General features: G+C 55.5%; 1 protein-coding gene across 1 annotated transcript; it reads left to right on the top strand.

Annotated features, from left to right (window-relative positions):
- Positions 1 to 1,802: 1,802 nt before the first annotated feature.
- Positions 1,803 to 3,826, top strand: CEBPB (CCAAT enhancer binding protein beta). Its single transcript, XM_004430276.3, has one exon. The coding sequence runs from the start codon at positions 2,188 to 2,190 to the stop codon at positions 3,229 to 3,231; it is 1,044 nt and encodes a 347-aa protein (XP_004430333.2). The 5' UTR covers positions 1,803 to 2,187; the 3' UTR covers positions 3,232 to 3,826.
- The last annotated feature ends 17,251 nt before the right edge of the window (positions 3,827 to 21,077 follow it).

The following is a 21,077-nucleotide window of genomic DNA, read 5'->3' as shown; positions in this document are numbered from 1 at the left end:
CCTTTGGGCTGAGCCCTGAGGAGCTGCCGTGGGCAGAGGTGGGGGAACAGTGTTCTCGGTCCAGAGGGAACAGCAAATGCCTTCATTCACTGGTAAATTCTGGGCATGCCCGGCCCAGGAGTTCCAGTATTTGAGGGCCCGTCCTCATGGAGCGAGCAGTCTGTGGGGAGACTGAGGCAGACAAGACGACTAGGATAATGGTAGCAGCGATACGGCTGGGAAGGAAGTTCACTGCAGATGGGGCAGGGAGGGCCTCTGGGAGGCGGTGTCCCTCCAGCTCAGCCCTGAATGTCCCACTTTGCAGCTTGGAAGGTCTGGCTGGGTGGCCCCGGGGCCTTGGATCCCTCCTTGGCCCAGAGGCTGCTGGGAGGGTGCAGAAAGCCAGCAGGCCAGGACAGTGGTTCATCCGTCCCTCCCTGCCTCCCACCCCCAAGGGCGCTAGGAGCGGTCATTTCTCCAGCTCTCCGGGGCGGAGGTCACCCCTACTCAGCAGATAACGCCAAAGGTTGAGCAATGCCCGCCTGCCAGCCAGGGCCAGGGCTGGGGTCAGTGGGCCGGGGGTCAGCCCCAGGCTGGCTGGGAGCTCCTGCCTGGGCGGCCTGGGCCAGGAGTGGCAGAGGGGGGCCCAAGGAGCTGCCCAAATGGCCCAGGAATGGGGCCCGAGAGGGAGAGCATACTTTCAAGTCCAGGAAGGCTCATCGCCCATTGCCCACCTGTGAACCTGGGGCAGCAAAGCCCCCTCCTGGTAGGGTGAAAAGTGAGCCCCGGAGCCAGGCCCACCCTTGACGCACAGTAGGGAGTGGGTAAAAATGGGGGCAGTCCCTTATCTCTCCTGTGTGGCCCCCTCCCCACCAGCCTCAGAAACAGGAGTTTCGGCCTCACGTTGGCAAATAGGTCTTAGGGTGTCCAGGCAAGTGCCTTTCTTTGAGACGAATGGGGGACATGAGGCCATGTGACCTCGGGGGTGCTGTGCCCCCTCTGGGCCTCTCTGTACCCTCTGGGGGGCCCTTCTTTCTGCCGTGCCTCCCAGTAGAGTTAAAACTTCAGCCTTATGTTTGGGAGTCTGCGGAGGAGACTAATACAACTGATAACAGTAAGGACACCTGCGTGGACATACGCGCAGAGAAGTGACTCGCCCGCGGTCACACCGTGTGGCAGAGCGGAGCACCCCGGGCCCCCTTCCACCCTCCCCGGGCCCCAGGTCAGAGCGGGGTGGGGCTGCACAAGACCCAGGTGTGCCCTAAAGGGGCGGGCAGGTGCGGTGGGCGGGGCTAGGGGAAGGGCGCGAACTACGTGGGCAGAGGCCCCAGTGCGTCCCTAACCGGCCCCCCCCACCCCTTCTCCCATGCAGGTGGCTTTAAGAGGGAAGTCGCCGCAGGCGTGGAATCCCCTCCTTCCAGGAGCTGGGGATGGGGGCAAGTTTAGGGGCGGGGCCGCGCCCGGGGAAGGGCCGTGGAGATGGGTCACCTCTCCAGGAGCCAGAGCTGGGGTTGGAGTGTCCAGGATCCGGCGTGGGGAGCGCCCCCTCTGCGGGGCGTCGGGGCTGGGCGCCGCCGATCCTGAAGCCACCGCCTCGTCCAGCAGAGGGCGGGCGGCGGCCGCGTTTGGGGTCGGGGAAGGCGATCGCGTCGCCCCCTCTCCGGATTCTCCGCCCTTCCAGGACAGCCTCCAGCCCAGAGGGGGCGGTCCGGGGGCGGGGTCGCGCCTCCTCTTCTCGCTCCCAATCCCGGGGCCGCCGGGTGGGGGGGCCGGGGGCGTGAGGCCGCCCCCGGGGCCCGGGGACCCCCGAGGGCGCGTTCCCGGGCTCAGGTCCGGCCGCCGCGCCCCGCCGCCTCTCTCCCGGGGGTCTCGGGCGGCCACGGCCGCGGCCTCCCCGTCCCGGCGGCGGCGGGAGGGACCGGGGCGTCAGCCAGGCGTGACGCAGCCGTTACCATGGTCCGCCTTTATAAATAACCGGGCTCCGGAGAAACTTTAGCGAGTCAGAGCCGCGCACGGGACCGGGAAGGGGACCCACTCGAGGGTCCAGCCGCCAGCCCCCGCACTAATAGCGGCCACCCCGGCGGCAGCGGTAGCGGCAGCGGCAGCGGCAGCAGAGACACCGCGGCGACATCGGAGCCGGGAGGCCGCGCCACCTGCGGCCCGGCCGGAGCGGGCAGCCCCAGGCCCCCTCCCCGGGCACCCGCGTTCATGCAACGCCTGGTGGCCTGGGACCCAGCATGTCTCCCCCTGCCGCCGCCGCCTGCCTTTAAATCCATGGAAGTGGCCAACTTCTACTACGAGGCGGACTGCTTGGCTGCTGCGTACGGCGGCAAGGCGGCCCCCGTGGCGCCCCCCGCGGCCAGACCCGGGCCGCGCCCCCCCGCCGGCGAGCTGGGTAGCATCGGCGACCACGAGCGCGCCATCGACTTCAGCCCGTACCTGGAGACGCTGGGCGCGCCGCAGGCCCCGGCGCCGGCCACGGCCACGGACACCTTCGAGGCGGCTCCGCCCGCGCCCGCCCCCGCGCCCGCCTCCTCCGGGCAGCACCACGACTTCCTCTCCGACCTCTTCTCCGACGACTACGGGGGCAAGAACTGCAAGAAGGCGGCCGAGTACGGCTACGTGAGCCTGGGCCGCCTGGGGGCCGCCAAGGGCGCGCTGCACCCCGGCTGCTTCGCGCCCCTGCACCCGCCGCCCCCGCCGCCGCCGCCGCCGCCGCCCGCCGAGCTCAAGGCGGAGCCGGGCTTCGAGCCCGCGGACTGCAAGCGGAAGGAGGAGGCCGGAGCGCCGGGCGGCGGCGCCGCAGGCATGGCGGCGGGCTTTCCGTACGCGCTGCGCGCCTACCTCGGCTACCAGGCGGTGCCGAGCGGCAGCAGCGGCAGCCTGTCCACGTCCTCGTCGTCCAGCCCGCCCGGCACGCCGAGCCCCGCCGACGCCAAGGCGCCCCCGGCCGCCTGCTACGCGGGGGCGGCGCCCGCGCCCTCGCAGGTCAAGAGCAAGGCCAAGAAGGCGGTCGACAAGCACAGCGACGAGTACAAGATCCGGCGCGAGCGCAACAACATCGCGGTGCGCAAGAGCCGCGACAAGGCCAAGATGCGCAACCTGGAGACGCAGCACAAGGTCCTGGAGCTCACGGCCGAGAACGAGCGGCTGCAGAAGAAGGTGGAGCAGCTGTCGCGCGAGCTCAGCACCCTGCGGAACTTGTTCAAGCAGCTGCCCGAGCCCCTGCTCGCCTCCTCCGGCCACTGCTAGCGCGGCCCCCGCGCGCGTCCCCCTGCCGGCCGGCCCCCGCGCTGCCGGGACTCCGGGCGGCGCCCCGGCCCTGGTGGCGCCGGCGGAACTTGGGCACTGGGGCGCTTGGCGGCGCGGGGAGCTCGTCGGTAACTTTAATATTTTATTATATATATATCTATATTTTTGTCCAAACCAGCCGCACGCGCAGAGGGCGCGCCCGCCCGCGGTGTTATTTAAAGAAGAAATGTCTATGTGTACAGATGAATGACGAACTCTGCCTGTCCCTCTGCCCCTCTCCAGGCGCCGGCGGGCGGGCCGGTGTCGAAGTTGATGCAATCGGCTTAAACATGGCTGAACGCGTGTGTACACGGGACTGACGCAACCCACGTGTAACTGTCAGCCGGGCCCGGAGTAATCGCTTAAATATGTTCCTGCGGGGTTGTTGCTGTTGCTGTTGTTTTTATTGTTGTTGTTGTTGTTTTTTGGTCTTTTTTTTTTTGTATTATAAAAAATAATCTATTTCTATGAGAAAAGAGGCGTCTGTATATTTGGGAATCTTTTCCGTTTCAAGCATTAAGAACACTTTTAATAAACTTTTTTTTTTTTTTGAGAATGGTTAAAAAGCCTTTTGGGGGCAGTAGTTGGCTTTTGATTTTTTTTCTTTGTTTTGGATTGATACGGTTTTATTTTTGCTTTTCTGGTGTGTCGGGGGGTTGCTGTGTGTGTGCGTGGGCTGCTATTATTTTTGGCTTTTTTGGGGGTTGGGTGGGGGTGTTACAGCTGGTTTTTCTCCTCCTCTGCTGCTCTCCGCCCCGGGTCTGTGCTTGGAGATGGGGGTACCAGGTCTGGGGGGGAGGGGCAGAGGAGTGCTGGGTCAGGCTTACGCGGTGACTCAGCGCCCCGGGGTGCTGGGGAGGAGAGCCTGGGAACCTTGCTTGGGGAGGGGTCGGGGACCTCTGGCTGGTCCTGAGTGCCAGGCTCGGGTTTAGGGGGGCCTGGAGGTCTGTGACCTCTGCACGGTGTTTGGGGAGCAGTCAGGCAGGCCGGGTTATGTAGGAGGAGGGGGTACAGGTCTTGGTCCTGCTGAGCCCAGGTTGGAGAAGACTCTTTGGGTAAGTGTAGTGGGGCGGGCTGTTTAAAAACTACTTTGCGTGTGTGTATATATTTTAAGAGAGGAGGCTGGGTGCGTGGGCGAGCTTGTGTGTGTGTGTCCCTGGCTGGTGTGTGTGTCCCTGGCCGGCGGGAGGGAAGAAGCTGGGCCGGGTGGAGGGAGGTGGAGGAAGGGTGCTCCCTTTCCTTGGGACCCGACATTTACCACTTGTCCTCTCTCCAGATGTGGACACGAGGCCCGGCCTGCCCTGCTTGCTCAAGGTGGCTGAGCTCAGATTTGAGCCCGGGGCCACTGTCCCTGAGTCCCTGGGACAGAAACGGCTCGGGGTAAGGCTTTTGCTTCCCTGCCCCCCATACGCTCCCGCGCCCCCACGCTGCACCCCCACCCCCGTCGCAGCCCCGGACAGCATTCCTGAGAGTCGAGGATGTCGACGGGGGTTGGAGGGGTTGGTGGATCCCCGGCCGGCGGCCGCGGTGCCTGGCACGCAGGAGGTGTTATATAAGCCTTTGCTCTTGTTATTATTTTTCCCTGGGAGTCAGCCCAGTACCCGCGACAGCACATGGGCTCAGCCGCCCCTCGGATTTACCTGCTGGAGGGCGGGGGCTGGGCGCCGGACCTGGGGAAGGGGGCGACTCAGTCTTTCTGGGGGGCGCGGAGGGTCACAGCAGAGGAAGGAATCTCTCCGGTCCCGCTCTCCCCTTTGTCACGGAGAGTTGCCTCGTGGCTGCCGCTCACCCATTTTGCAGAAGACACAAAGGAGCTGAGCGGGGAGCAGCCCGGCCGAAGCCGAAGAGCGACCCCCACGCGCCCCTTTCCTGGCGCTGCCTCGGAGCCAGCCTTGAGTGCCGCTCTTTACACACTCACAGCCTGCTTGAATCGACGTAAGCGCCTCGTGGAGGGTGTTACACCCATTTCACAAAAGTAAACTGAGCCCACAGAAGTGGGGTTAGTGCCCAGGGTGGAACGGGCTGGAGCGGGTTAGGGAGCTGAGTCTGCCTCCCGAGTCTCCCGGGAAAGCTGGGGGCCGGGAGTCTGGTTTGTAACCCCAGCCCCCGCCCCCAGTCCTGCGCCGTGCGCGGGGGCTCCTTGCCCAGCCCCAAGTTCAGGCGCCCCCAGCGCCAGAGTTAAGTGACTTGCGCCCTGTTTCCCAATTTGGAAGCAACAGAAAGGGGATTTGAACCCAAGCCCATCTGATGGCCCCTGAAGAAGGCTGGGAAAAATGGTTAATAGGTCGAGGGCTCTGGTGGTGGCCTGGGTTGCCTGGTATGGGAGCACTGTGGACGGAGCTGTGCCCAAAGACATGGGGAGATGTCATAGATTGGGGGACACCCACCCCATGGATCTGTAGGCTAGGAGGGCTAAAGGCTTGCGGGGAGGGGGGACCAGACCATTCAGAAGTTGGGAAAGGAGAGTAGGAGGGGGCAAAGGGGCACTAGGGGGGCCCAGGAGGCCAGAGACGCACCTCGAGGAAGAGGAACAATAGTGGATGCGAGTTCGGTGCTTATGACATGCAAAGAAAGCCCCACTCCGAGGCCTTGGCACAGATGGACCTGCTCGATCCTTCCGTCCGCCCCAGAAGGCTGGTCGTGTTAACCGCAGGCCCATTTAGTGGGTTGACCACTGAGGCTGGCTGGGAACCCCAGGCCATGTTTGCTCAGGATGGGAGAGTTGCGAGAAGACGTTCACACCGCATGGCCTTATGCAGTGGCCCATGGCCTGGTGATTTTACCAAAAGGGAAAGTGGGTGTCAGAAATGAAAGCTGGAGACACTGGGCGGGGGGCGTGCTGGCTACTATAATTGGCTCATCAGCCTCTTGGAGGCCGGGGCTTTCGTTATTGGTGTTTCCCTGCCCTGCAAACAGGCTCAGCGAGGGGCAGTGACCTGTCCGAGGCTGCACAACTAAGAATAGTAGAAATTGGGGTAAGAAAGAGAAGAGGGACTTCCCCATCTAAACACCTAAAGAACGTGTCCTCCTCCCCCAGACTCCTGTCCAGACCTCCTGGGACTGTTTTGTCCTTGTTTCTGAGATTTATTTGTCCAGTTGTTTTTCTCATTTATTCAACATGCATTGATTGAACACCTGCTGTGTGTCAGGCCCTATGCGGGGTGCTGGGGACATGTGGTGACCCAGATGGAGGTGACAATTTATGGGGAGAGACAGACACTAAGTGTCCAGTAACTGGAACAAGATGATGACAGGTGGGGACAAGGGCTCTGAAGGAAGGAAAGTGGGTGGGAGTGGCGGGGAGGTGGCATCTGAGCAGACACCTGAGCAGGTGAGGTGTGAGGGGGACGGGCCTCGGTTCGTCGAGCGCCAGCTCTACACCACGTGTGTGCTTTCCGGGCCTTGTATCCCTAGAACAATCCAATGACTCTGGTGCTGCTTATCACCCCCCTCCCCAGTTGGGGAAACTGAGGCACAGAGAGATGAAGTCACTGGCCCCACAGCTGGTGAGTGACTCATGTGAGATCTGAACCTGAGAGTCCTTCTCCTGCCTCCGCCGTGGCCCCAAACCGCTCATTTGCTCTGCTTGCCTGTCCGGCCCCCCAACCCCCACCTGGAATCCTTTCTCAGCGTGGCTGACGTGCTGGGTGACCTGGGATGGAGACCCTGTGGCCCCAGCTGGCCAGCTGGCCGCACCTTCTTGGGGGTTTTCAACCTCGTACTGGCTGTGGCCACATGCAGGGGAGGGAGGGGGCCCAGAGTGAGCGGGGATTCAGGGGGCTTACAACCTGTCAGAGTCTGAGCCCCTCCTGGGTCCCTTTGAGGCCAGGAGGTAGGAGTCCCATGTCACAGAGTGGGGACCTGAGGCTCTGAGAGGGGACATCACTTGCCCAGAAAGTAGACAAGTTGGTGTTTGGATCCACGCCTGTCCGAGCCCCACGCTCAGCTCCTTTCCCGTCTGCCAGTCGCTGCACTGTGGGGGGGGGGGCAGATGTGTGGACCCCAAGTTTACACCCTTTGAGGGGTAAGATCCCAGGGCAAGAAAAAAACGCTCTGAGCTTTGTCCCTTACTTGCTGGGTGACCTCAGGCAAGATGCTCAGCCTCTTTGGGCCTGGGCTGCCATTCACATATTCAGCCAACATCAAGCGAGCACTTCCTGTGGGCCCGTGGTGGTCCCTCTGCCCCTGGAGCTGATGTTCTGGTGTGAGAGACGGACGACGAACAGCCAGCGGGTTGGCCAGCTAGTTTCAGATTGTGATAAAGGCCTTCAGGAAGACAGAGTGGAGGCAGTGGCGGAGGGTGACTGGGGAGGGTGTTCAGAGAGCATTCCAGGCAGAAGGAGCAGCAGGTGCAAAGGCCCTGAGACAGGGCCGAGCTCACTGTGTTAGGGAGAGAGAGAGGAGCTAGCGTGGCTAGAGCAGAGGCAGCCGGGGAGGAGTGGGAGAGGAGGACAGAGGGGTGGCAGGGTCCTTCCTGCAGGGCTGTGGAGGCCAGGGTGAGGCTGAGAGAGGTTGTTTTGAGGATGAACGAGTGGGTGAACCCGCCAGGGCCTGGCACCCGGAAAGCCCTTGACAAGTTTGTCGATGGGGCCAAACAGGCCCCTCGGCCTTGGGAGGAGGCAAAGTGCAGTGGGTGAAGGGCACAGGGGGGCCGCCTGCCCGGGCCCAGGAGACCTCGTGGGTGAGGAGCCTCTGACCCAGGGCCTGGAGCCACGGGAGCCGTTCAGCAGGCAGGAATGAGGGGAAGGGCATGCCAGGAGGGGGTGCCGGAGGAGCGGAGGCTGGGAGCCAAGAGAGGGAGAGTTCTTCGGGAAGCCGTGATTGCAGGAGAGAGGGCACCGAGGAGGGAGAGAGGCCCAGCTGCAGAGGGAGGCAGGGCCCGGTCTCCCTGAGGCCTCCAGGGTGGGGCTGGGGGGTTTTAGGGGACAGGCAGGAGGCTGGACCCTGGGAGGGGTGTTTTCTTTTTATTTGATTTCCCAATAATGCACGATCATGGTGGGAGGGTTGGTGAATGCAGAGTATCAATAAAAGAAGGAAATAGAAAGCACCCATAATTCCACTACCCAGAAATAAACCCTGTTAACACCTGCTGTGTGGCTTTGGGCAAGTCGCTTTACCTCTCTGTGCCTCAGTTTCCTTGTTTATGAAATGGAATAGTACTAGTACCTGCCTCATAAGGTTGTTGTGAGGGTTAGATGAGTTAATCCGTGCACCATATTTAGAGCAGCGCCAGCACACACATCGTTATTATTAACGAAATCATTACCATTTTGGTGGGTTAAGAATCCAGATGCTGGAATTTGGCCACCTGTATTCTGGCTCTGAATCCACCATTTCCTGGCTGTGTGATTTGTGGTAAGTTACTGCATCTTGCTGTGCCTCAGTTTCCCCATCTGTAATAAGAAGATAATAAAATTCCTCGTAGTGTTTTGTAAAGATTTGACAGGTTAGTTCATGCAGGGTGATTGCAGAGAGAGGGCTCTGTATTCAGCAGTTGTTATTTCCTTCCAGAACTTTTGTTCCATGTGTATTTTTTCTTCATGGTAGCTAACACTGCCTGATGTTCACCCCCTCCTTCTTCCTTAGCAAGGAGACCCCTCTATTGTGAAGGGCAAGTGTCCTTCTAAGAGACTACATTTCCCAGCTTCTCTTGTAGCTAGGGATGACCAATGGGATATAAATAGAAGTTATAGGTAAGGTTTCCAGGAAAGCTGTTTAAAAGGGGCTGATTCAGCTGTGAGGCACATTGCCTCCCTCCTCTGCAAACCCCACCACGACCACTTCTTTATACTTCCTGCCTGGAACTCAGATGTGATGGCTGGAGCTTCAGGGACCATCTTGAACTATGAGGCAAACATTGAAGCATGGAAGCCACATACTGAGGGTGGTGAAACCAGAAGATAAAAGACGACTTGTATTCTTGATGGTGGTGGAATAGCCACACCAGTCCTTGCTATCTTGCTCTGGACTTGTTTACATGATAGAAAAATAAATCTCTGCTATTGAGGTCTCTGTCATTTTGGCTTCCTGTTACTGGCAGCTGAATCTATTTCTAACTGATACATTTGCCAAAACGGAATCAACCTGTGTGAGCTGTTTTGTGACCTGCATTTCTTAGTGATGCCCCAGTGCTTCCTTGTCTGAGAATGTTCTACTGACACTATTGCACATGAGTGCAGAACAAGGGACTTGCTCTTTGCTTAGGAAGAATAGTTTCCTTCAGATGTGGTGGAAGGATTTCTTTTAATTCATTTTAATTACAGAAGTCATGCATGAAGACATTCTGCCATGAAAATTTTCTGCCTGTCCTCGGGTTTCTCCCCTGAGACTCTGAAATCTCAGTGTGCATCAGGCCAGGCTTGAACCAGGCTCTTGGAATGGACAGAATCTCTTTTGCTAACCCCAGCGAGAGCAAATCCTGCTCCCCACCCTCCATGTGTGATCCACCTAGCACCAGCATGCTAGGACCAGGCACCCCACACCACCCCGGATAACCCCTCTGCCCCATGCTGCCAGCACCACCTGCTCCACCCAGCCCTCGGCCTGCCAGGGCTGGGAGCCACCTTTGCCAGCCTGCCTGGGGCCGGCCCAGCTAGGATCTGTGCGAGGTGAGCCTGGAGGCTGGGGAGCCGGGCCGGGTGAGCTTTTATTTTTGTAGCTGTCACCAGATCCCTGCCTCACAGGCCCCAGCCCTGGAGTGCTGGTGGGGACGGAGGTGGCCGGGAGGAGGAAGGCTCCCGAGAGAAGCTCGTGGGTGGAGGTCAGTAGGCTGTGGAGGAGAGAGAGCTGGGGCAGGAGTCAGGGCGACCTGGCTGCTTACTTGAGCCAGGCCTCAGTCCTCATATGCCAGACGGGCCAGCCAGCAAGCTCGAGTTGCTGACCCTGGGGGTGTTGTGAGGAGTGTCCTGATGATGGGGACCCTTTCCCTCCTGTAGTCTTGAAGCTCAGGGGCAGAGAGCTCACCGTGCTTCCCGGTCTAGGACGAGATTGCCGTCAGTCCCTGCAAGGCCTGCATTGCATTTGGTTTATTTTCCCCCTTCATCTCGGCTCCCCACCTCCATTCTGCCCACTTTTCACAGCCCCCACCCCAATGTGGTTGATATCTGTCCTGATAGACACATCAAGTTGTTTTCTGTCTTTTCTTCTTAGTGAAATATACACACACAGGAAAGTGCACACAACAGAGAAATGCAGCTCAGTGGCTTTGCCCCACGTGGACTTGTGCATGTGACCAGCATCCAGATCAAGACACAGACCATTCCAGCGCCCCAGGAGCCCCTCGTGCCCCTTCTAGTCACCCCCCACCTAAGGGTAATCATTATTCTGATTTCTAACAGCACACATTAATTTTGCCTGTTTCTGCACTTTATATAGGTGGAATCACACAATATGCATTCTTTTCTGTCTGACTTCTTTTATTAAATGTTGTGACTTTAACATTCATCCAGGTTGTTGTGTGTATCAAGATTTGTTCCTTTTGTTACTGAAGAGAAGTCCACTGCACGGATATACCACAACACGTTTACCCGTTTGATTGCTGGGGGACATTTAGGTTGTTTCCAGCTTTTAGCTCTTTAGAATTGGACCATGATGAACATTCTAGAATACATCTTTTGGTGAACACACATATGTATTTCAGTTGGGCACATACCCAGGAGTGCCTTGCTGAGTCATAGGAAATGCTATGAGTATGTGTTTTAATTCCTGTTAATGGTGTTCAACCCTAGATCTTACTCTATTTCTTACTTTTTTTCTGTTTAAAGAAAACTTTCTATCTTAGTCCATTCAGGTGCTATAACAGAATACCATAGGCTGGGAGGCTCATAAACAGCAGAAATTGATCTCGAGAAGTTCTGGATGCTGAGAAGTTCAAGATCAGGTTGCCGGCGGATTTGTGTCTGGTGAGGACCCGTCCCCGGATTCACAGATGCTGTGTCCTCACAAGGTGAAAGGGGCAGGGGAGCTCTCTGGGGCATCTTATAAGGGCACGAATCCCATTCATGAGGGCTCCAAACTCATGGCCTAATCACCTCCCAAAGTCCCACCTCCTAATGCCTGCACCTTGGGTTATTTCAACACATGAATTTTGGACGACACAGACCTTCAATCTATAGCACTTTTTATTTTGAAAAAGAGCTCAAAGTTATAGAAAAGTTACAAAAACAGTACAAAGAACATTTTTTTCCTGAATTATTTGAGAATAAATTGCTGCCCTGTTGCCATATCACCCCCCATACTTTGATATATAGTTCCTACAAACAAGGATGTTTCCTATATAACTACAATGTAACCATTGAAATCAGGAAATTAACGGGATACATTACCGCCATCTACTCAGACACATTCAAGTTTCATCAATTGCCCCAATAATGTCCAGTAAAAGGATACAATTTGGGATACATGTTGCATTTAGTTGCCACGCCTCTTTGGGCTCCTTTAATCTAGAACAGCTCCTGCCTTTCCTTGACCTTCACGACCTTGACGCTTTTGAGGATGACGGGCCGCTATTTTGTAGCGTGTCCCTCACTTTGGGTTTGCCTGTTGTTTCCTCGTGGTTAGATTCTGGTGGCGCATCCTTGGCAGCAAAATCACGGAAGTGATGCTGCATTCTTCTCTTTGTCACATTGTTGATGGTGTTCACTCTTTTTTACAGTTTCCTTGAGATGTAATCGGCATGTAACATTGTATCAGTTTAAGGTGTGCAGCATAATGATTTGCTGTGTGAATATATTATGAGATGATCACCACAATAAGTTTAGTTAGCATCTGTCACCTCACATAGTTACAATTTTTTTTCCTTGTGATGAGAATGATGGTGCTCACTTTGATTGCTTGATTGAAGAGCTATCTACTAGACTTCACATCTGTAAGGTTACATTTTTCCCCTTTGCAATAGTAAGAGTTTGAGGGGAGGTACTTTGAAACCATGTAAATATCCTGTTCCTCGACAAACTTCCAATGGTTCATTTATTTTTATCAGTATGGATTCCTGGTTTTCTATTTTATTCAATGAGTTGTAGTACATTATTATTATTCATTATTTATATGCTCACATTTTCCCATATATGGCCACTGGGAGCCCCTTCTAGCTGGCTGCCGTTGCCATCATTCTTTTAGCATGTTCTTACTTTCTGGCACAAGGTGCTTCAGACTCATGGAGTACTTTCTCTGCCCCAGCCCTGGAATCAGCCAGGGAGCCCTGGCTCCTTTTAGTGGAGAGAGGTGTCTAGAAGCCAAGGTCTTGGCACGAAGTGTGCTCATTGCTGCTGGGGTGTCACTGCTGTCAGCCCCTCTTGGTGGACAGAGCTAAAGACTGTGTGTATGTGTATACACAGACACGTATTTATATCTGTATTACTTTTATATCTAACAATTCTCTCTCTCTGTCATCTATCTATGTATCATCTATTTAGAAAACTATGAGTTTACACTGGTAACTCTCCAGTGCAAAGCCACAGAATTTATTCTAGTTTTCTCTTTCCATATTTGGAACTCTTTTTTCTGACAATGAGAAAATTGGCTTCCATTTTTCTTAATATATTTACTTATTTGAGCAACCCCTGTGTGTAACCAATTTCCTACTCTGCACACCCCCGCCCCCTCCCTCCCTGCTGGACGCCCTCCTCATCCTGCTCTGGCCCCACAGCATGCCACTTTTCCTGTGGATAATCTCAGTTCAACTGCTCCATGGCCTCTATGCATTTTTCTTTTTAATTTTTTATTTAATTTGAATATATAATATATACTCATTGTTCAAAGTTCAAAAAGTATGAAAAGGTTTACAGTGAAAAGTTGGTCTCCCTCCCACTCCGGCCCTTACACCCCCAGTTCCCTTCTCCAGAGGTCCCCGCAGTTCCTAGCAGTTTTCTTGTTTCATATGGTCCGTGTGAGCGCATGCGCACGCGCACACACACACACACACACACACATACGGTATTTATACACATTACACATTGTAGCACTTTTTCACACTGGTCTGTACTTTGCAATGTTCTTTGTACATTGTTCAACAATGTGTCTTGGAGGTTGCTCATATGAGTGCTATAGAGCTGCTTCATTCTTTCTGATGATCACACAATATTGCATTGCATAGATGTACCGTAATTATTTAGCCAGTCCCCTTTGGATGGACATTTAGGTTGTTTCCAGCCTTTTCCTAGCTCACACAGTGCTGTAAGGGACAATCGGATAGGTCACATTCTGCACAGAGCAGCATGCATTCCTGGAAGGCTGTGTGTTAGCAATGCCTCCATGTCCCTCTAATTCATTGCTTTTTCTCTAATGCATCATATTCCTCTATATGTATCTGCCATATTTTAATGAACTATTCCGCACTGGATGGACATGATGTTGCCTTCAAGCCACAAACGTTGTTATGACAAACGTCATTGAATGGGCCTCTGTCTCGGGTTAGGTGTCTGCACACTGAGACGGAGTTTGGGGAGAGTGATCGAGGCATGAACTGAGGTTGACTCTCCATGGTCCCCCCGCCAACGTCAGACAGTTTCTCCTCATCGCCCTTTGCTCCTTTGCTATCTCCCTGCCAGGCTCACGAGTCAGATGGGCGTGGGTTCACATCCCAGCTCTGTCACTTAGATGTTTGACCTGGAATAAGTGACCTCCCCCTCTGAGCCTCAGTGTCCTCACCTGGGCACTGGGTCTCATCACATCCCTGACTGTTGTGCAGTGTAGGGCTTGGTGGAAAGTAAGCCCTTGATAAACAAAAGGGTCCCATTACATTAGGGCCCCAGGGCTTCATGGCATAAGTCTCTACTATGGGCTTAGGTTCGGGGACACAGTCCCCCTAAGGCAGTGAGAGGGAGAGGGGCTGACCTGGAGATGACCAGGGGTTCAGTGGGCTTGTGGGACTTTGGGCAAGTGACTTAACTTCTCTGTGCCCCAGTTTCCTCTCTGCAAAATGAGGGTGACAGTAACAGTACCTCTCTCACAGGGTGTGTCGAGATGAAAGGAGGTGACATGTGCCTGGTCCCTAGAATAGTGCCTGGCATGTGGTAAATGCTCAATGAGTATCGATTATTATCACAATTCGGTTTTTCAATGAATAATTTACTGAGAATCTGCTACATGTCAGGGTGAGTTCTCTCTCCCTGCCTGGAACTAGAACCACCTGGAACCTCAAATTCTATAAAATCAGAGCCCAGAAAAGAAGACAGGATCTTGGAGTGTAACCACCCCCACCCAGCAATCTGGCTGCCAAGGATGGTTTAAGATCCCCCAACCCTGCGTTTCCAGGCCAGGGTTCCTGATGTTCCTGTAAGCCCCCACCCCCAGCTCCCCAGAGGTTGTGACATCCTCAAACCTTCTCTAACAGTGCTGATTTGAACCCCTGTGGACTCAGAGAAAAAGACTTGGGCAGCAAAACCCCATTTGCGCAACAGGATCTCCCCTTCTTAAGCCCTAGATGCTGCTGAAGGTCCCAACTGCCTTTTCTTTGTGGCCAGCTGGGCACTGGGAGAAATCAGGCAGCATGAGTGGGCCAGGGGCTCATCCGCTGCCCGCTGTCATTAGTTCAGCGTGGACCGGGCCTTCTCGACCTTGGCACTGTCGGCATTTGGGATGGGATCATTCTTTGTTGTGGGTGCTGTCTTGTGCATTGCAGCATCCCTGGTCTCCACCCACTAGACGCCAGTGGCATCCCCACCCCAAGTTGTGACAACCAGAAATGTCTCCAGACGCTGCCAAGTGTCCCCTTGGGGGCAAAATCCCCTAAGTTGAAAACCCTGGTGTGGAGGGTGCAGCAGCCGGGCTGAGACCCCGCTGGCCAAGTGGCTCACTGTGTGACCCTTGGGGCCTCAGGTCCCCGTCACTCAGTGAGGGGATCAGGATGAGCCAGCGTCAGGGGCCCGCAGCCTGGTCTGACTCGAATTCTAGGCTCCTGCGCATTCCTGTCTCTCTTCCTATCCTGGTTGGAAGTTCTAGGAGGTTGGGCGAGGACTGGGGCTCAGAAGACAGGTCTGGGCGGGGGCAGCCCTGTGTTTATTCTTCTACACCATGCCTGGCTCTCCCTGCAAAGGCAGGAGAGATGATAATTACAGAAGAGGCCCTGGGCTGTGTCTCGTTTAATCCCGTAACAGCTCCGTGAGGTGGGAGCTTTTGTCATCCCCATTTTCCAGCAAGAGGACAAACCACAATTGTGTGCCGCCCGACAGGACACACGGGAAGAGTACAGCCTCACTTCTCTCATATCCCTGCAGGGATGTGCCACCTGGATCTACGAGGAAACATCAACAAATCCAAAGAGAAAGACAGGCTACAGAGCGGCTGGCCCGTCGTCCTCAAAAGTGTCAAGGTCACGAACGTTGAGGAGCGACTGAGGAGCTGTTGAAAGAGCCTGGATACGACGGAAGGAAGCCAGGTGTGATCCTGGACCAGAAAACGGTCATAAAGACCTTCGTGGGGACAAGTTCAGAATGTTGAACACGGCACGTGGGTTCGATGGCAGCGCTGTTTCGATGAGTCCTGAATTTGATGATGGTACCATGTGTGTGTCGTGGGGGGTCAGGGGAGTCGTGCTGGAGGGTTTAGGGATAAAGCACATCGCATCTACAGCTGACTCTCGGATAATTTAGGACAAGAGAGAAATATAGAGGGGAAGTGATGAAGCAAGTGAGACAAAAGATGAATAATCTGGGCGAAGGATATCCTGGAGTTCCTTGTAACTTGTAATTTTTCTGTAAGTTTAAAAGTTATACCAAAATCAATTAAAAAACAAATCAGAATATCTGACCTTCAATAAACCCAGGAGAAATGAAAACGTATGTCCACGGAAAGACCTATAAGCATCTTGAAAGCAGTTTTATTTATAATAGCCTAAACTGGAAACAACCCAAACGTCTTTCAGCAAGTGAGAGGGTCAGTGAATTGTAATCCGTCTATAAATGGAATACTATTCAGCAACAACACAGAGTAAGCTATTGATTCATGCACGCTACGGATGAATCTTAAAAGCATTATTACGTTGAGGGAAAGAAGCCAGACACAGAAGACCGAATACTGTGTGATTCCTCTGATAGGAAGTTCGAGAACAGGTCAGACGAACCTAGAAGTCACAACAGTGGCTCCTTCTGTGGGTAGAGGAGTTACTGCCTGGGAAGGGGCATGGGGGAGACTTCTAGGCTGCTGCAAAAGTTCTGTCTTGACCTGGGCAACCAGTGGTCACATGGGTTTATACATATATAAGTATTCATTGAGAGAAAAATTCATCGAGATAAGTTCCCTTTCTGCACTTTATCGTACATAAGTTAAACTCAAAATCAAAGTAAAAAAAATTAACTAAAGATACACATCAAATATAAGAGAATGAGGTGGGCAGGGAGGGGGGAGTGGGGTTGAAGGGAAAAAATAAAGAAGACCAGAGAGGAGCCTTGTGTGGACAATGATGATAACATGTTGTGAATTGAGGAGTCAGATAACTCGGCCCTTTGTACCTGAGGGTCAAAAGGAAAAACCAAAAAGGACACAAGAGTTCAGAGAGGGGGATTACCTTGCCTGAGGTCACACAGCTGGTGGGTGGCAGAGGCAGGATTTGAACCTGGGTCAGGGTGACCCTGGAGTGTGCTCCTTACCCAGTGCTCTGGCCTGGACTCCCTGGGCTGGATAGCCCTGTTCGGCTCCCAGAGGCTCCCCAGGGTTTCGAGAGGGATGGCGAAACCACTGCCTGGCCAAGGCCCTTCCAGCCCAGAGCTCGGGGCTCCAAGCAGGGAGGCGAGGCAGTGGGACAGAGGGCGGCCCAGCCGGCAGCTCCCGTCCCCGGAGCCTCGCTCCCTGGCCTGGCGTGGCTCTGCCAACCTCCGCCCGCCTCCCGCTGGCCTTTACCTTCCTTCCCGGGCCAGCGCATGGGCTCTGGAGCCCCGCAGGCTCGGGTGTGAATCCCAGCTCTGCCCCCATCCGGCTGTGCGACCTGGAGTGAGCGGCTCCCCACTCTGTGCCTCAGTTTCCCCTTCCAGAGCCTGCCGGTGAGAGCACCTCCCTAACAGCATCGGTGTGCAGAGTCAAAGAGTTAAATGTGTGCAAAGCTCCACATGATGGCCGCACACACTAAGTGCTCAATAATAGTAGCTGCCGCTGTTATGGCTACGCGTGGGAAGGGGGGAACCCCTGTTGCCCTTAGAGCCCATGAACACCAGCATGTTAAAACAGCTGGCACGGAACGGAAAGTTCTGGAGAAAGGAGCTTTCAGACTGCCTGAAGGTACTCAGAAAACTCCCTTAGTTTCCATTCTGGGTTTGGAAACCCTGGTGGTGAACCCAGGCAAGACCAGGGCTGGCTTCAGGGATTGTGACCCGGGCAGTCACACGGCGCCCCGTGCTCGGAAGGGCCCCGAGCTCGGTTTAGTGCGTCCTGAAATTCTTAAGGAGTTCACATCGAGGGGCTCCGCATTTTCCTGTAGCTGGTCCTGGGCCGGACGGTGGCACCTGGTGAGGTCACCAAGGACTTTCACCTGTGTTGTCTCCTTAGATGTTCAGGAACATTCTTTGAGTGTAGCTGGCGCCATCGCTACCCTCCCTGACCTCACTTTCCTTGCCTGGGAAATGGGAAGCTGTGCTGTCTGCAAGGCCACAGGGTGACAAGAGAGGAAGCCTGGCCTCGTGGCTCCTGGCTTCCACCAGTGGCCCAGCTCAGGTGAAACCTGGGAGATAGGGCTGGGGGGCCCGATGCGTGCCCCTGGGGCCCATGGTGGGTGCTCAGGAGACACAAGGTGCCCTTTGCTTCCCAGGCTGGCCTGTCTCTTTGCCTTTTCTACGATTGAAAATGATGCTAGTCATGCGCACACCCGTTCTCTTAAAATGTGGAAACAGTCCTGACCCGGCTGAAGTCGGGCTGGCACCATACGCCCCGGGGCCCGCCCCTTCCTCATCCTTGTAGGGCGGTTTTATGATTTTGGGGTGCAAACGTCCAGACCTTTGTCTGTGCATTACCTTCGTCTGTGTGCAACGTGTCTTTTCCTTCCTTCCTTTCTTCTTTTTTTCTGTTATATGTTTTAAAATGTAAACTGTTTATGGAAGTATAACCTGGGTCCAGAAGAGTCGGTACGTTTTCACCACCAAACCCACCGAATGCCCACTCGATGGTCTTCCTGCGGTTTGCACGCCCTCCCCATTTTCCGGCCCCTCTCTCTCCTAGTTTCTGTCTCCCTGTGCATCAGGTCTGTCTGTAAGCTGGTGTCCGTTACGCTCCATGATGTCTGCACGCTCGGTGTCCAGGAAATAAATGTCTGGTAAATGAACCAAGGGAAGCAAAAGGAAAAAACAAACAACGACGAACCCAGCTCTGGGTAACTGAGGGTTCCGCTGAGGTGGGTTTCGGTCGATTGGAGCTGCTTGTGAAACCTGTAAAAGTGTGGACCACATGGTGTCAACAGTAACTGTGCCCAGCATTTGCCCGAGAAGAATGACGACGCCGTGGACGTCCCAGGGGCCTTGGAAGGAGCCAGTGGGATGGCACCGGGTGAGCACTGGTCCGGGGGATCAGTTACACTGCAGGCCTCCAGGACTGTTCTGAGGTCCACAACCGGGAAGGGGCTGCATGAGGTCCTGGACCCGGGCCTCTGATGCCGCTTCCCACCATGTTTTCATTTGTTCTCTGCTGTGTCTGTGCCCCCGAGCCTGGCACACAGAAGGCTCGAAGATGTGCCCCAGGGTGACTTCACTGAGCCCCTGTGTGTGTTCGGCACTGTGCTCAGCCCAGGAATACAGCAGGAAATAAGACGGCCCCAAACCCTGTCCCCATGGAGTTTACTTCTCAGAGTGGGGGACACAGTCGGTAAGATGGTAAGGGCTGTGGAGAAAAATGAAGAAGAGGAAGGAGAGGGGTGTGTGTGTGTGTGTGTGTGTGTGTGTGTGTGTGTGATGTTGCATCTAACTACAGAGGTCAGGGAAAGCCTCATTGAGAAAAGGCGATATTTAAGCAAAGACCTGAAAGGCTAGGTAAGGAAGAGAGCCATGGGGATGTCTGGGGAAAGAGGGAACAGCAAGTGCAAAGGCCCTGAGGTGGGATCATGCTTTCTCTGTTCAGGGAGCAGAAGAGGGGCCAGAGTGGGGGGAGAGAAGTAGGAGGGGAGATGGAAGGTGGTGTGTGTACGTGGTAGTGGGTAGGTGGGGATCTGAGCAGAGGAGGGACCTGATTTGACTTCTTCCTTCCAGGGTTACAGGGTGGTGGCAGCCGGGGACTGGAGAGAACAAAATGAAAGAACTGGTGGGAAGTGCTGAGCCCAGGGTCTGGTACACAGTAGGCACTCAATAAATGCATAGTGTTACTGCAGAGTGTATGTGGAGGCTTTGGATGGAGTGACCTGTGGCTCTCATGGGGCTCCTGCTGGGTTGGGTGATGCCTGAGGGCACCCGTCCACCCCACTCTCCCCCCATGGAGGGCTTGGTGCCCTGGATGAGCGGGGGGCGGGGAGGGGGAAGACGCCCCTGCAGTGGGGCAGGATCGGCAGGTGAGTGGGAGGAGGCGGCCAGGCCGGGGCTGGCAGGGAGCTGGCGGGGGGCCAGGGAGACAGTGCTGCAACTGGGAGGGCAGGCCGGGGCTGGTTCTCCCGGGGAGACAGGCGGGAGGCAGGACCCGGTCCTGAGCGGAGCTCCCCAGAGCTTCTCCCACGTGGGCTTCCGGGGGCCTGGGTCTCTGCTTTGTGGCTCCTACCCCAGCGCCTCGGCCCCTCTGATCCCCCTCTCCCTGCAGATGGGGCTCCAATCACACTCGTCCTCAGCACAGCCGGTGTGTCCCTGCTCACGCCGACACCTCAACCCCCTCCTCACCTCCCACCCGCCCGCCTCCCAGACTTTGTCCCCTTCCTCCAACTTGCTGTTCCTCCTTCCAGGCTTTGCTCATGCTGTTCCCTCCTCAATGAACTCCTTTCCCTGCCCTTTTTACCTGGTTCATGCCTGCTCATTACTTGATTCTCAGAGGAGAGGGTCCTCACCCAAGGAGGCCTCCCCTGACCCCCCACTTGCTCCCCTGCATTCCTGTGTACAGTGTTCACAGCCAGGACCCCGTTTGGGAGGCACATGTGTGTGATTATCTGCGGTCATTCTCCCCCATAGGCGCTGAGCTCCTGGGCGGGAACAGGTCTGTCGTGTTGGTGCTGTGCTCTCAGCACTCAGAACGGCACCTGGCACGTAGTAGGATCTCTGAGTCCTGCATGGAGGATGGAGGATGGGTGTTGGATGAGTGGTTGTGTCTCTGGACAGACGGATGGATGGACAGAGAGATGGATGGACAGATGGACAGGGGTGGGCTGGTTGGTGGTGTGAGCAGTGACCAGGTGGGGGAGGCGTGGGTGAGCGGGTGGATGGGTGATGGCTAGCTGACAGGAGACTGACCAGGGTGGGATGGAATGCAACAGAAAACTCCTGGCCTGAGAGTTAGGAGATCTGGGTTCAAGCTCAGCCTTGCCACATATTAACACCAAGGCCTGTGGAGTCTTGGGCTTGTTCTGTGCCCTTTCTTTGCCCTGTTTCCCCACCTATTGGCTTTTCCGCTTCATTATTGCTTTTATTTCACTGTATAACCCTTTTTATTCCCCCCCCCCCGTTTTCCCAGAGCCTCACCACATGAATGGAACAAAGGGAGCTGCCAAGATGGGGGCACTGCTAGGAGCCCTGCGGGCTGGGAACACGGCTTGAAAACCCAGCCGCACAGCCCACCCTTTTGCCGTGGCCCCCGGCTCTGAGTCCCTCCTCTGTGGGAGCGGGTGGGTGTTTACTAAAAATGCTGATTCCAGGGTTCCTCCGCCCAAATTTCTGCTTCAGGCGGAGCAGGCCCAGAAATCTCCAGTCACCAGGCTC

The sequence above is a fragment of the Ceratotherium simum genome, chromosome 21 (genome assembly GCF_057802395.1).
Source record: "Ceratotherium simum simum isolate JZ-2026a chromosome 21, ASM5780239v1, whole genome shotgun sequence".
Lineage (NCBI taxonomy): Eukaryota > Metazoa > Chordata > Mammalia > Perissodactyla > Rhinocerotidae > Ceratotherium > Ceratotherium simum.
This window is presented reverse-complemented; position numbering and strand designations above follow the sequence as displayed.

Coding starts and splice junctions, on each gene's coding strand:
- CEBPB (XM_004430276.3), top strand. CDS start 2,188: ATGCAACGCCTGGTGGCCTGGGACCCAGCATGTCTCCCCCTGCCGCCG.